The sequence below is a fragment of the Podarcis cretensis genome, assembly GCF_951804945.1.
Source record: "Podarcis cretensis genome assembly, chromosome: 16".
NCBI classification, from domain to species: Eukaryota; Metazoa; Chordata; class Lepidosauria; order Squamata; family Lacertidae; genus Podarcis; species Podarcis cretensis.
Genome location: NC_137186.1, coordinates 35,442,749 through 35,458,749, shown reverse-complemented (window position 1 = coordinate 35,458,749; position 16,001 = coordinate 35,442,749). Strand labels below are relative to the sequence as shown.

Genomic DNA, 16,001 nt, shown 5'->3' with positions numbered 1-16,001 from the left:
TTTCGATACTTCTTAGGTACTGATCAAGAACAATGACCGTTGTCACCCCAATCACCACCAAACCTTCTGTTTCCTCTGCAGATGGAAGATGGGTGTGAATTGTCAAAATGATTGAGTGCATTTCACCCCCTTAGAATTGTGCTGCACGGATCCAGCATCCTCATCCTCTAGTAAACATTTGATCAACCTTTTTTGCTAAGTAGCGAGGGGTTGCTTATTCTGGAAGCCTCTGCTTTTGCTCATTCAGGAAGAGCAGTCGACCCCACCGTAATCAACCCTCAGCTTCTCACCAAAACTGTTGATGCTACAGGTATCTCCACAGAAATCACATCCACAACCCCTAATATCTCAGGTGGGCATGCTGAAGCAAGCCAGATACCTATGGGTGTGGTTGCAGAAGTCCTGCCAGCCCCAGACTGGCCTGTGGTTCAGAAACTGAAGCCCTCCACTTGAAGGTTAGACTCCATCACCCATCAACCCCAGCCAACGCGCCCAGTGGGGTGATAGGAGATGCACTCCAACAAGATCTAGAGTAGCCTTTCTCAACCTGTGGGTCCCCAGATGTTGTTGGACTACAACTCCCATCACCCCTAGCTAGCAAGGCCAGAGCTCAGGGATGATGGGAATTGTAGTCCAACAACATCTGGGGGCCCACAGGTTGAGAACCACTGATCTAGAGGGTGGTGGGTTCTCCTGAGCAATGTGGACTGAAATGGTTTCTGGGGCCCCTTCAGGATTAGGCATCATTAGTTTCGCAGTAGATCTTCTCCTTCCCTGGGTTTCTGAAAGACCCCTGTCTCTTGCCCGGAGCAGGAGTGGGAGAAGGGAACATCACCTTCCCCTTCGCTATTATCTCACCGAGACGCACATGGACCCCTTTAGCAACAAGATGGAAGTGCAACCCCGAGTTTCCTATAACTGCTCGTCTATGTAATCAAAAGTGTTTTGTAGCTGGTTAGGAAAATTAAATGTCAGCTCCGGGATGCATGAAGGTCATCAGATTCCATTACTTAAAGTAATGTACATAGATCTGTTCTGACACATCCATTTGTTAACGAGGGATGCTGCATTCAATGTGGAAGCCAAGTGTAAACATGTAAGAGTATGTGTGAGAGAGAGAGACTAGGTGAGGTGCAGCTAAAGAGACCCTTTGACGTATTGAATCATTTCTTTCTTTTCCCAACCTTCTCCTTTTTTTTTGGTTTTAACAGGATTGGCTGACAAAATTTGGCTACCTGCCCCCTCCAGACCCCATCACAGGAAAACTGCAGGCACAGGAAGAGCTCACCAAAGCCATTGTGGCCATGCAGCAGTTTGGTGGCCTTGAAACCACTGGGATTCTAGGTGAGTAGAGAATTGGGAGGAGAACATTTGTTGTGTCCAACATAGCTTAATGCAGTGGGTGCCATTTTTTTTTAATGCTGGTGGACCCATTTGTATTTGTGAGTGCCACCCCATCTGGTCATTTCACTTCCTCTTCCTTTGATAAAAACCACCCACCTCCCTAAGAAAGAGAGACAGAAAGAGAGGGAGATGGAACTCATTGCATTTCCAAGGAATCTAGGCAAAAGTCAGACTGAACAGAATTCATCTGAGCTTGAAAAGCACATAGAGTTGACAGAAGAGCATCATTCTTCTCAACTTCTTTCGGCTTTCCAAGCAAGGGGGGGGGAGTGACCGTTACACCACCTTAGGACCCAAGGGGGCAGTGTGTCAGGGGGCTCAGAGACTTCACGGGCACCGGATAAAGACCTCAAGAGTGCCCCAGGCGCCATGCTAGCAGACCCTGGCTTAGTGGTTGACCATATCCTTTGCATGCAGAATGAGCTTAGCACTCATTTCCATATTAATTGCAACTGAGGTTTTATTTCAGGAAGCAAATAACATAGAAATAAGCACTTTGGTTCTGGAAACGGCTTTTACATCACACGAAAGCAATGTGGGAATCTGTCTGGTAGATTCAGATTTCAGGTGCAGGTTTGTTTGTCCGTAGACTGGCCTTTGCCAACCTGATGCCCTCCAGATGTTTGATGACTAAGGTGATGACTAGGGCTGTTGGAGTTGCGGTCCAAAACATCTGGATGGCAATTGGCTCCTTAGACCATGGGTAGGCAAACTAAGGCCCACCGGCCAAATCAGGCCCAATTGCCTTCTGGATCCGGCCCGCAGACGGTCCGGGAATCGCCGTGTGGATCACCAGTGCGTGTGTTATTTCCCTCTCCATCCCTCTCCCTCACACGGCAGTGGCGCCTCCTCCCTCCCTCCTCCTGGCTTCTCCCCGCCGTGACTAGAGGAGGAAGGGGGCTGGGCTTTGTTGGTGCCAGCAGCAGCAGCAGCAGCACTCAAGTGGTCGCCATTTTAAGCAGCCCCTCTCTGGAGCCCTTTCACAGGCTGCTCATCATCCCTCCACCACCGCTGCTGCCACCAGCCCCTGCCGCTCGCAAGACACAGGTAAGCAGTCACCGGGGCTCATGGTGCTCTTGCGTCTTTTTTTTTTCTTCAAAATATAGTCCGGCCCGCCGTCCCCCCAAGGTCTGAGGGACAGTGGACCAGCCCACTGCTGAAAAAGTTTGCTGACCCCTGCCTTAGACCATTGCAAAAAAACAAATGAAATACTGTGAAAATCCCTGAAACGAGAAGTAATCAACTAGAAATATTATCTTGTGGATAACAATTCAATTTCTAATACTGAAAAAGGTTAGAAACTGTACTTTTGAGTCCTCAATCCTTTATTAATGCACTTGGCTTTATCTAGGTCGAGCTAGGATTATACTTCAGAATTTTTTGGGGGGGGTTCTACCCTTTTTTAAAAATTTGGTCATTTAAAGTTTATGATTCTTCTATTTCCTTCAGAGGAAACTGAATAGTTCTGTGAAATGAGGTTTGTAGCCGGCATCCCGTTAAGGCTTTGTTCTATTTTAGTTTTTTCTAATTTTTTCCTTAAGCTTTTTGATTTTTATTATTTAGTTTATTTCCACAAGATAATGTTTCTAGTCGATTACTTCTCATTTCAGGGATTTTCATGGTATTTCATTTGCTTTGTGCAATTTCTCGGTTGCATCACTGTCTTTTTTCTATTAGACCATTGCAAAGCAGAACCAAACGATGAAAAGGGGAGATACAATCAGCTTGGATACAAACCGTGTATCTTTTATTGCACTTCTCCATCCTGCCTTTCTATCTGAGGAGCTCAAAGTGCCATATGTGGTTCTCTCCGCCCGCCTTCTCTCTTAATCCTGACAACAACCCTGATAGGTAGGTTGGGCAGAGAGAGAGAGAGAGAGAGAGAGAGAGAGAGAGAGAGAGAGAGAGAGGCAGGGACTGGCTCAAAGTCACCACCCAGGGAGTTTCATGGCAGAGTGGGGATTTGAACCCTACTCTCCCAGGCCCCTCGTCCGACACTCTGACCGAAACGCCATGATGTGAGCAAGCTTAACAGTGCAGGCATTCCTTGGAAAACACCACCTCGTCCCGTCAGAAGAGGAAAGGCTGTTACTGGTAACATATGTTCAGAATGACTCGCATGAAATGAAAGTTATGCAAAGGCTGGAGGAGAGTTTGCAAGGCCAGTCGGCTTGCCCCCCAACCCACCCGCCCCACTGCAGCCGTCTGTCCAGAAGGGAACCAGAAGCAGAAGCTTCACCCTTTCATTCCGCAGCTGCTCTCGTGGCCTCTTGGCAGCTTCCGCTGGGAGAGGAAGGATCCCTGCGTGCGAGAAGCAGACGGGCTCGCCTGCCATCCCGGGGAAGTAATTACATGGCTCAGGTGTTTTGTTGCCCCGTGCGGCCGACAACCCGAGGCGGGCAATTATTTCGCCAGCTTCTCACGCTTCTGGGGTGGGGGGTTTCCGCAATGTCTCTGCCTGTCTTCCCACCTCTGAAACACGTGAGCCGTCCAGACATCTGGTATGCCTTTTCCTCCTCCAAAAACCCTCCTGCCCCTGTTTCGCTTTATTTCTTTCCCACCCCTCCCCAGCATAATTGCTTTGCAGATTGCTAACGACTTTATCAAAGTTGACCTTAAGCACAGCTCAAATGAGCTAGGTGAAAGACAAGCCACAGCTTTGTGACAAAGTCATAAGGGGGGGGGGCAGATTGTGCATTGTGGTTATTACCAAATAATAATAATAATAATAATAATAATAATAATAATAATATGATAAGAAATAATAAATTTTATTTATACCCCGCCCTCCTAGGCCAGAGCCAGGCTCAGGGCCGCTAACACCAGTAAAATTACAATAAAAACATAATGGGGGGGGGGACACAATTTAAAATACATGTTAAAGTGCAATTTAAAATGCAGTCTCATTTTAAAAGTAGCCCATAGATCAAAACCATAAGCGGAGGGAAACATAAGGGTCAGACTGAGTCCAAACCAAAGGCCAGGCAGAACAGCTCTGTCTCATGTTATAATAATATTAATGGGTTGTAGCCATCTAAGCTTTACTCAGAGTAGACCCCTTGACTCAAGTTATGCTGTCTTCCTGAAAAGGTGGTTTCATTTCACTGCCATGGGAGCCCAGGAAAACCGCTGGTTTTCCCCCTCTCTACCTGAAAGCATCCTTTTCTAACTGCTAACGTCCTTCAGAATTCATTCCACAGGTATAAACAACCCCCTTCACCTTTCACCGTAAGGCCTGAGTACTTATTTGCTGCTGCTGGGTAGCTCCTCTTCCCCAGGAAATTGTGCATATTTTTGCAGAAGGCTAGGAGGGGTGCGGGTGGTGCTCTGGGTTAAAGCACAGAGCCTAGGACTTGCCGATCTGAAGGTCGGCGGTTCGAATCCCCACGACGGGGTGAGCTCCCGTTGCTCGGTCCCTGCTCCTGCCCACCTAGCAGTTCAAAAGCACGTCAAAGTGCAAGTAGATCAATAGGGACCGCTCCAGCGGGAAGGTAAACGGCGTTTCCATGCGCTGCTCTGGTTCGCCAGAAGCGGCTTAGTCATGCTGGCCACATGACCCGGAAGCTGTACTCCGGCTCCCTCGGCCAATAAAGCGAGATGAGTGCCTCAACCCCAGAGTCGGTCACGACTGGACCTAATGGTCAGGGGTCCCTTTACCCTTTACCTTTACCTAGTTTTCTCAACGCAGGATTTCCACGTTGCCCACAGCAAAAAAAGTGGCTCTCTGTTTCAGAGGAACAGAGAGCTTTTTTCCTCCCCAAGGGAGGAAAATTCCCTTCTGGGCAACTTTCTGGGGGTCGTATGCCACTGGTGGGAGGAGCCAGAAGCAGAAGTGGGTGGGGCAAACAGGGAGTACATTTCACCACTGTTCTAAGTAGGCTACTTTCTATGCACACAACCTCACGGACCTTGCTATCTTCCATCCAGGCGAGCAGGAAGCATCCACAGTTCAAGGACACAGTGCAGCCAGGCAAAAACCCATTTGGGTTATAAAGGCAGGGCCTGGGGAGAATTCCGAGGGCCAGACAGGGAGGACGTGAGGGCCGCTCGCAGCTCTTGGGCCAGGGGCTCCCCTCCCTCTGGTTTCGGAAAAAGCTTGAAGGAACCTGCTAATTATGATGCCCTCTTTCTTTGCCAAGTGCAGAGACGCTTTTAGGGCAGCTCTGTGTGACTCAGGCTTTGAACAGCAGCCACCGTTTTTTGAACAGCTCTTCAAGCTTCCCCTCCCCCCTTCCTCCGCCTCCCCCTCCCCTATCGCCACATCGCCGGGACTCTCCTTCTCAGTTCCTAATTAAATTCATGTAATTATTTCTCCCCCATCTTATCGGATGCACCAAGGTGCCCAGGAGCGAAAAGAAGGAACAGTTTGCTTTTATTGGTTGGCCCGCGCTTTCGTTGAAATTGGAAGTGCACGCCACTTAAATTTAAAGGAGAGCATGTAATCTGTTCTCTCTTAAAGAGCAGCTTGGAAATGGCAGGATGTGCCTGTTTTTGTTTTTGTTTTTCCTTTTGAGGAAACTCGAAGCAATTCCCCGCACGTATCTTGTGTGTGAACCTTTGGGGGTTGCTCTAGTTATCTCCCACTTGGACTACTGCAACGCGCTCTACGTGGGGCTTCCTTTGAAGGTGACCCAGAAACTGCAATTAATCCAGAATGTGGCAGCTAGACTGGTGACTGGGAGTGGCCGCCAGGACCACATAACACCGGTTCTGAAAGATCTGCATTGGCTCCCAGTACGTTTCCGAGCACGATTCAAAGTGTTGGTGCTGACCTTTAAAGCTCTAAACGGCCTTGGCCCAGTGTACCTGAAGGAGCGTCTCCACCCCCATTGTTCTGCCAGGACACTGAGGTCCAGCACCAAGGACCTTCCGGCGGTTCACTCACTGCAAGAAGCCAAGTTACAGGAAACAGGCAGAGGGCCTTCTTGGTAGTGGCGCCCTCCCTATGGAACGCCCTCCCATCAGATGTCAAAGAGGTAAACAACTACCTGACATTCAGAAGACATCTTAAGGCAGCCCTGTTCAGGGAAGTTTTTAATATTTAACGCTGTACTGTTTTTAACACTTGATTGGGAGCCGCCCAGAGTGGCTGGGGAAACTCAGCCAGATGGGCGTGGTATAAATAATAAATCATTATTATTATTATTATTATTATTATTATTATTATTATTAATAATAACTTTATGTAAAGAAAAACAGTGAGTGTAATAATACTACTACTACTACTACTAATAATAATAATAATAATAATAATAATAATTTATTAAATCATTCCCCAGCCACTCTGGGTGGCTCCCAACAGAATATTAAAAACATGATAAAACATCATTAAAAACTTCCCTAAACAGGGCTGCCTTTCAGAGGTCTTCTAAAAGTCAGATAGATGTTTGTTTCCTTGACATCTGACGGGAGGGCAGGTGCCACCACTGAGAAGACCCTCTGCCTGGTTTCCTGTAACCACCAGAAGGCCCTCAGAGCTGGACTTCAGTATCTAGGCTGAACAATAGGGGTGGAGATGCTCCTTCAGGTATAACATAAGAAGCGCCCTCCTGAATGAGACCAAAGGTCTACCTCGTTCAGTATCCTGATCTCACAGTGGCCGATCAGATGCCTATGAAAAGCCTGCCCTCCTCGTAGTCCTCACTGACTGGTATTCAGAGGCGTAAGGAGGAAAGATCTCCCAGTCCTTAAGAACATGAGACTAGCTTGCTGGGTCAGCCAAATGGCCCCTCTAGTCCAGCATTCTGTTCTCACAGGGAACAAACAAATGTCTGTGGGAAACCCGTAAACAGGATCCAAGCACAAGAGCCCTCTCTGCTCCGGTGGTTTCCAACAACTAGCATTTGAAAGCATTCATTGCTGCCTCCCAACTGTGGAGAGATATCCTAACCATCATGGCCAGTAACCCTAGAAGGCCCTCTCCTCCATGGATGAAGTCCTTCCTTTCATCTGTTCCTGAATCTATTAACATTCAGCTTCATTGAGTGTCCACAAGTTCTGATGTTATGAAATTGCAGATTTCTGAGTCATTTTTCACGCAGTAATTATATCATTTATAAATGCATAATGAGTCAGGAGTCTGCGATGACTGCGGGGGGGGGGGCGCCAGTTTAGACCATTATTCAAGCCATGGTCTGGGGTATCAGAAATAAATCTTGGATATGTTCGCTTTCCTGTTGGAGCAAAGACTGATCGATTCTGCATCAATACGCTGCCTTTCAATGATAAATCATACTTAAGGCAGCTTATGAACCATACAAATGAAAAACGGTCCTAACAATTACAGCAAACAATGTCATTAAAAAAAACTCTATATATCAGCAGACATGTCTAAATATATAATTCTTCATGTGCCTCCTCCGTGAGAGGTCCGCAGGATTTTTCTGCAGTGGCTCCCCATTTGTGGAATGCTCTCCCTTGGGAGATTCGCCTGGTGCCTTCTTTAAAGACCTTTAAGTGCCTGGTGAAAACATTCCTCTTCAGCAAAGCCTTTGGCTGATTAATATCCTATATCCTTTTACTGTACAGTGGTGCCCCGCAAGACGAATGCCTCGCAAGACGGAAAACCCGCTAGATGAAAGGGTTTTCCGTTTTGGAGGCGCTTCGCTAAACGAATTTCTCTATGGGGTTGCTTCGCAAGACGAAAAAATCTTGCGAGTTCCCGCAGGTTTTTTTCGCTTTTTTCCCCCCTTTCCTAAGCTGCTAAGCCGCTTATTAGCTGTTCCGCTGATAAGCCGCCTCTCAGCTGATCGCTAAAAGCCGCTAGACCGCTAATAGCGCTAATCCGCTAAGCCGTCAATGGGCTTGCTTCGCAAGACGAAAAAACCGCTAGATGAAGAGAATCGCGGAACGGATTAATTTCGTCTTGCGAGGCACCACTGTAATTGTGTTTGTGGGAGGTGGTAGAGCAGGGAAGGGGGTTATTGTTTTCGTTTGTTTTCGTTCCTTTTCCATTATGTATTTTGTCTTGTTTTTTTCTTGTATTTTTATGCTGTGAACTTCCCTGAGATCTTCAGGGGAAGGGTGGTATACAAATTTAATAATGGACGCTCGCCGTGTCTCCAGCGATGGGCGACGTTTTGCGGCCCAGCACATAGCCCCACCACCCACCTGAAGCCACGCCGTGCTGTTGGGCCATCACTCTGATCCCTGGGCAGAGGCCTATGGGTTCCCGCCGAACCTCCATATTTGAATCAGCCAATCCGCAGCGGGCCAGGGGGCTGAGCTAAAGGAGCGGATCGTGGAAGCGCAGGCTTCACTCTGGTCTGCTCCTTAGATTTAAAAGGACGGAGCCGACACTGACAGCGCAGCCGGCTCGGAGCATCACCCACCCAGCCCTCCCTCTAACGGTTTCTTTCTCTACAGGCTAACCTTCTCCTTTCCAGGTCCGTGAATGTTGCTGCGGTCGGATGATGGTTGCTGTCTTTCAGAGCCGGGAAGGAATTTGCCCTGCTCTGCAGGTTTTGCCTTCCCCATAGCAATGATCACACCTTGGCGGTTTTAGGCCTTGGACAGAATCCAGTCTAGTCCGTCAATCAATAGAAGGGGTGTTGTGGTGACGCACCCCTCCTGCAGCAGCAATACCAGGGCCCCATTAAAGGGAGTATTGAGGGGAGTCTCAGACCACAAGAATACGGTGGTGGGTCACAGAACTCCCCTCAGCAACGTGGATTGGGGGCCAGCTGTGTAAACATTTTGCAGTATCCCATATCGCCCGACTGACCCTGTCTTGCCTCAGACCCCAGCAAGGGGGATGAGAGGGATACATGCCCAATGCCTAAGCCAAGGTTTTCCTACATTTGAAATTAAGAAAGCTGTGGCCGTTTTAATCCCAAGTATGTTGTCCTGCATTTTACCTGATATGTTGTCTGACTTCTGGGGGTGGGAAGGGGAGGGGGGTATCTGCACCTGGGCATTCAAATAATAATAATAAACACAGGCTCTGGGGGTTTTTTAATAAAAAAATACACACTCAAATAAAATAAGAACTCGCTTAACAGGAGGAAAAGAAAAGAGCAGCAGATGAATGCCAAACACAAGTTATATTATGGATTTACTCAGGGGGTTTTGCATACTTCTGAATAGAGTTGTTTTTCTGCATATTATATTTATTGCTAGACAACACTCCTCCAGGCTGCTTTAGGAGATGATATCTTATTAGCAACCAGAGCAAACAGTTCTGAAATACTCCTGTTGCATCTACAGTAGGGTATATGCAAATTCAGACACGTGTTTTCTCTGTTGGGAAAAGCTATGGCTCTGCACCAGGACATCTGTTCAGTCCCCAGCATCTCCAGGTCAGGCTATGAAAGAATCCTGTCTGAAATCCTGGAAAGAAATGCTGCCAACCAGTGCAGGGAATAGTGAGCTACATGAATCAGTGGATATTTACCACGTTCCTATATTAGTTGCTTTGTATAGTGCATGGTGGGGGTGCGGGTGGCGCTGTGGGTTAAACCACAGAGCCTAGGACTTGCCGATCAGAAGGTCGGCGGTTTGAATCCCCGCGACGGGGTGAGCTCCCGTTGCTCAGTCCCTGCTCCTGCCAACCTAGCAGTTTGAAAGCACGTCAAAGTGCAAGTAGATAAATAGGTACCACTCAGGCGGGAAGGTAAGCAGTGTTTCTGTGCGCTGCTCTGGTTCTCCAGAAGCGGCTTAAACATGCTGGCCACATGACCCAGAAGCTGTACGCCGGCTCCCCTGGCCAATAAAGCGAGAGGAGCACTGCAACCCCAGAGTCGGCCACGACTGGACCTAATTGTCAGGGGTCCCTTTACCTTTACCTATAGTGCATGGTGGGGAGGTATGTTTCATATCTGAAATGGCTGTTATGGAAATGCACTGTTGATGTTGATGTTTCAAGGCAGAAACTCTCCCCATCCCCCCGGCCTGAGTGACTTTTCTCTTTTGAAATATAGATGAAGCCACGCTAAAATTGATGAAGACACCTCGGTGCTCTCTCCCTGATCTCGCTGAATCGGAGGCAAGGAGGAAGAGGCATGCTCAGTCAGCAACCAAGTGGAACAAAAGGAACTTATCTTGGAGGTTGGCTGTTAAATCTTTTGCACTTGCAGTGCCGGTGGGGAGGAATGGCTCAAGGGCTGATTCAGCCGTCCGTGGTTATTTGCGTACTTGAATGGGGCCACTGCTGATCGAAGGGCAATTCAAGGTAGCCTGTCTGTGGAACGTTCATCCCTGTTCGTTTGCTGCCCAAAAAAAGCCTGCAGGGAGGTTCGGTATTTGCTGAGCACACATTCCGATTTGTTTCTGGGGGACGTTAGATGGTGGCCAATTTTGCAGTTACACATTTAAAGCAGTATCATACCAATTTAAACCATTGTGGCTTTCCCCAAAGAATTCTGGGAACTGTGCTTTGCTAAGGATGCTGCAAGTTGTTGTTGTTGTTGTTGTTGTTGTTGTTGTTGTTGTTTAGTCGTGCCCAACTCTTTGTGACCCCATGGACCAGAGCACGCCAGGCACTCCTGTCTTCCACTGCCTCCCGCAGTTTGTCAAACTCATGCTGGTAGCTTCTAGAACACTGTCCAACCACCCCATCCTCTGTCGTCCCCTTCTCCTTGTGCCCTCAATCTTTCCCAACATCAGGGTCTTTTCTGGGGAATCTTCTCTTCTCATGAGGTGGCCAAAGTATTGGAACCTCAGCTTCAGGATTTGTCCTTCCAGTGAGCACTCAGGGCTGATTTCCTTCAGAATGGATAGGTTTGATCTTCTTGCAGTCCATGGGACTCTCAAGAGTCTCCTCCAGCACCATAATTCAAAAGCATCAATTCTTCGGCCATCAGCCTTCTTTATGGTCCAGCTCTCACTTCCATACATCACTACTGGGAAAACCATAGCTTTTACTATACGGACCTTTGTCGGCAAGGTGATGTCTCTGCTTTTTAAGATGCTGTCTAGGTTTGTCATCGCTTTCTCCCAAGAAGCAGGCGTCTTTTAATTTTGTGACTGCTATCACCGTCTGCAGTGATCACAGAGCCCAAGAAAGTAAAATATCTCACTGCCTCCATTTCTTCCCCTTCTATTTGCAAAGGAGCTGTGAGTTGTTAGGAGACCCTGATTCCCCTCACAGAGCTACAATTCCCAGAGTTCCTTGGGAAGAGCAATTGATAGGTAAACCACTGTGGAAATTGTAGCTTGTGTGAGGGGAATCGGGGTCTCTTAACAACTCCCTTAGCAAAGTACAGTTCTCAGAATTCTTTAGAGGAAGCCACAATTGTTTAAAGTGGTATACTATCCCAAAATCCAACTATTCTGGACAACAGCCATACAAGAAATATGTAAAATAACTAAGCAAGTATTAGACTTCACCCCAGAATTGGCCCTACTAAACATCTTCCAAGACAACAATGCCCATTTACACCACAAAGAACTCATAACCCACCTACTTTCAGCAGCCAGAAACACCATAACCAGACACTGGAGAGACCTGTCAGGAGTAAGCATGGACCAATGGTACCAAATAGTATGGGAAACAGCCCTACTAGAAAAATTAACCAATAAACTGAAACTGACATGGGGACAAACAGAAGAAGACACCTTCACCCCGGTATGGCTCCCCTTTATCACATACACAGCCCAACAGGACAATGACAATAATCCACCAACAGCATACAAATCAATATGGCTAACCTGATCCAAAACACCCACCCACCTCACTCACACACGAAAACAAAGACCACCACAGCCAATCACAAACAAACAATCACACCCTAGGCCAACCCCAACCTCTCTCACCACCAAAGGAACACAAGTGAACAACACAAGCACGCTGACACCAAACTCTACATACATTAAGCATAATAGAAACACCGCTACCCGACCCCACCCCCATCCATCTCCCCTCCCTCCACCCCCCTTTCTTTTTTTCTTTTCTTTTTTTCTTTTTTCTTCTCCCCCTAATGCCTCAACAAATGAAACGGATTTGTAAAAATGTTACATGGGGGAAAAAAATACGAGGCATTACACTTACACTGTAAAACAAGAAAACCCTTAATAAAAAATAATTTTAAAAAATAAAGTGGTATACTATTGCTTCTAGGAAGCCCACGAGCCAGACATGGGCACAATGGCACTCTCCCCACTGGGGTTCCCAAGCAGTTGGCGGCAGCCATCGTGGCAGCTTTATCTTGCAGGAGCACTTGGCTACTTTCAGGAGAGAAATTCCGTTTAATGGCCCTCCTGTGCTCGGGAAGAACATTGCTACCAGAGTCCGCAACAGGTTGAACCGAGATCAAGTGGAAAGTAGATAAATGTGGGGTTTTGCGTTTGATTTATTCTGTTGTTTGGATTTTTAACAACCGCAGTAGTTGGAGCTCTGCTGTCCCCAGGGGAAAAGGCAGGTTGGAACTCCAAGCTCTGCAGCTCATGCTCTTTAGTTCTGGGACCTCCGTGTGGCAAGAGCGCCCCCTGCTGCCGCTTGCAAAAATCAGCTGCTGGTGAAGCCCGACAGGAGTGACTCAGAAATCGTAAAGGGATTCCCAGCTTGTAATAAAAAATAAACAGGCCTCCGTGAATATTCCTTTATGTTGTCCAGTGGTATATTCCTGAGTCTTCTGTTCTTGTGTGCGCTGAACAACATGGAGCCATCTGCCTATTCAGGCACTTAGAACTGTGCAACTGGCACTTTAAAAACAAGTACCAAATAATATTTATTCTGCACTTTTAAGGGACCAGTCTTTTACTGCGGCAGCTCCTGCACCCATTGACTTTAGGCAGGTGCCTTCCCTCTATTTTTTTCGGTGCCTCCTCAAAACCTTTCTGTTCAGGCAGGGAAAGTAAAGTTGATGTGTATTTTTCACATTTTTTAAAAAGGGCTGTATAAAATTAGTAACCAGAATACAAACATATAATGGTTAAACAAGAACAGAATATACTGGATACCCAGTACAGTCGTACCTTGGTTCTCAAGCAGAATCCATTCCGGAAGTCCGTTCAACTTCCAAAAATGTTTGAAAACCAAGGCACGGCTTCCAATTGGCTGCAGCAACTTCCTGCACTCAATCGGAAGCTGCGTCAGATGTTCGGCTTCCACAAAATGTTCGCAAACCGGAAAACTCACTTCCAGGTTTGCACTGTTCGGGAGCCAAAATGTTCGAGTCACAAGGCATTCAAGAACCAAGGTACGACGGTATAATAAATTTGATGCCTATTTTAATCTATAATTTTAGTTTAGAATGTCTTCTTTAAACCGTTGATTTTACTCATTTTGCCAAGAGCTACATTTCCACAGAGCTACAATTCCCAGTGTGGTTTAACAGCCAAGGAACTCTGGGAATTGTCTCTGTGTGAGGGGAATAGGGGTTTCCTAATTATTCTCAGCACCCTGAACAAACTACACCTCCCATAATTCTTTGGGGAAAGCCATGGCTGTTTAAAGTGGTATCATTGCTGTTTTCGTGTATGGTGTAGATATGGCCAATGTACAAACTATGTCCACTATAAAACTGCCACTACATTGGTACCTCAGGTTACAGATGCTTCAGGTTACAGATGTTACAGACTCCACTAACCCAGAAATAGTGTTGGTGTTGTTGTTTAGTCGTTTAGTCGTGTCCGACTCTTTGTGACCCCATGGACCAGTGCACGCCAGGCACTCCTGTCTTCCACTGCCTCCCACAATTTGGTCAGACTCATGTTTGTAGCTTCGAGAACACTGTCCAACCATCTCGACCTCTGTCGTCCCCTTCTCCTTGTGCCCTCCATCTTTCCCAGCATCAGGGTCTTTTCCAGGGAGTCTTCTCTTCTCATGAGGTGGCCAAAGTATTGGAGCCTCAGCTTCAGCATCTGTCCTTCCAGTGAGCACTCAGGGCTGATTTCCTTCAGAATGGATAGGTTTGATCTTCTTGCAGTCCATGGGACTCTCAAGAGTCCCATGGACTGCAACCCAGAAATAGTACCTCGGGTTAAGAGGTTTGCTTCTGGATGAGAACAGCAATCGCACGACGACAGTGGGAGGCCCCATTAGCTAAAGTGGTACCTCAGGTTAAGAACAGTTTCAGGGGAAAAACGGACCTCCAGAATGAATTAAGCACTTAACCCGAGGTACCACTGTTTTGCACTATCACTGCATCAATGGCATGTTGCAGAACACACCTGTGGAAAATAAAAAATCAGTCTGGAGCAGCTCAGACTTTTCACCACCTGAAAAGTCACCTTTGCAAAAACCCTGGGAAGACGCTGAGCCCCAGAACACAATCACTTTGATCTAGCCGCTTGCTCTAAACAGCATTTTAACAAAGCATCCCACACAAAGAGATGTGTGGTGGTTAATTTCCTAGGAGCAGGGCTTAGAAAAGGAAGATGGTCTCTGATCAGCAGGGAAGTCAGTATGCTGGAGCCAGAGAGGGCAGGAGAAAAGATTTCTCTCCTTTCTCGTGAAATTGCTCAGGCATAACCCTGCCTGTCATATTTCGTTGCTCAGAGAAGCGAGCGGGGACTTGGTTATACCCAGACTGGCAAGCTGACTCAGCAATCGTAGGAGCAAGGCCTGTGAGCTGACTCAGCGTCCCCACACAGCGATTCAACCCGGCTGCTGTCAATCTCAATGAAAGGAAGAGCTCTGTGTTTTTTCAAGTCATCGACTCTGCGTGGTCTTTTGATGCCAAAACAATCCCCGCAGACGGCTTGGCTCTCAGCCGGCTTTCAAATGCCAGTTAGGCTTACAGCAAAGAGCGGGTGGAGGGTTGCTGAGTCACAATAAGGAGCAACAGCGCTCACCCACCCCCCCACCCCCGGGAGACAGCTTGCATTACTAGGCAGGGGGGGCAGGGAGAATATTAATGCTAATATTAATTGCTTTCTATTGTGTTAACTGTGGAACAAATTGCACACACACAGAGGAGGGAGCTGTGGTTCAGTTGCTGCTTCCTGCTACATGTGAAGGTACTACAAAATGCAGTTGTGCTTGGCAAGCCCATTGGGACATATAGGGCAGTAGCCAAAGAGAAGAAGTAGGTGGAGCCAGACAGAGCCAGTGATAGGTAGAGCCAGTGGCTGGCATGTTGGCAAAGTTCCTTAACTAATGCAGACCAGAGAGTCCAGAGAAAAGAAATCTTGGTAACATTTTACTGAGGAAACTTAACAAAAACAGTGTATGATTTAAGGAGAACAGCAAAAGTCTCGCCTTAAACGTACAGAGTGACATTCAACGAAACATGCAGGTGAAAACTTCTCAGAACTGCACAGCCAATCAGAGAGCATGTGCTATCTCAGCAAAGATCATGCTGGTTGCTAAGCAGCACCTCTACCCACCCACTTCTTGGCTAAGTGACTTTAACAGAATTAACCCTTAAGCTGCCATATGTCTGGGTTTTCCCAGGCACGTCCGGGAATCGCACTGTCAAAATGGTGTTCATGTGGATTTTGAAAGAAAAATGTTGAAAAATCCCCAGAAAGCCCAAAGACTTGGGGGTTTTTTTTGGGGGGGGGGGAGATATTCCCAAAACAACTCCCCCCACCCCCGAAAAAAAGCAAGGGGGGGCTTGCTGAGGGAAAATGAGCAGACAAGAGTGAGCTAAAATTGCTGATAAGGTAAAAGGTAGGTAAAGGACCCCTGGACGGTTAAGCCCAGTCAAAGGCGA

General features: G+C 47.3%; 1 protein-coding gene across 1 annotated transcript in view; it reads left to right on the top strand.

The window, feature by feature from the left end:
• Nucleotides 1–16,001, top strand: part of MMP17 (matrix metallopeptidase 17) — a 153,850-nt gene that overhangs the window by 103,070 nt on the left and 34,779 nt on the right. The window contains exons 2-3 of the mRNA XM_079956778.1: nucleotides 1,212–1,344; nucleotides 10,323–10,449. Coding sequence (XP_079812904.1) covers nucleotides 1,212–1,344; nucleotides 10,323–10,449 — 260 coding nt within the window. The remainder of the gene's footprint in view (nucleotides 1–1,211; nucleotides 1,345–10,322; nucleotides 10,450–16,001) is intronic.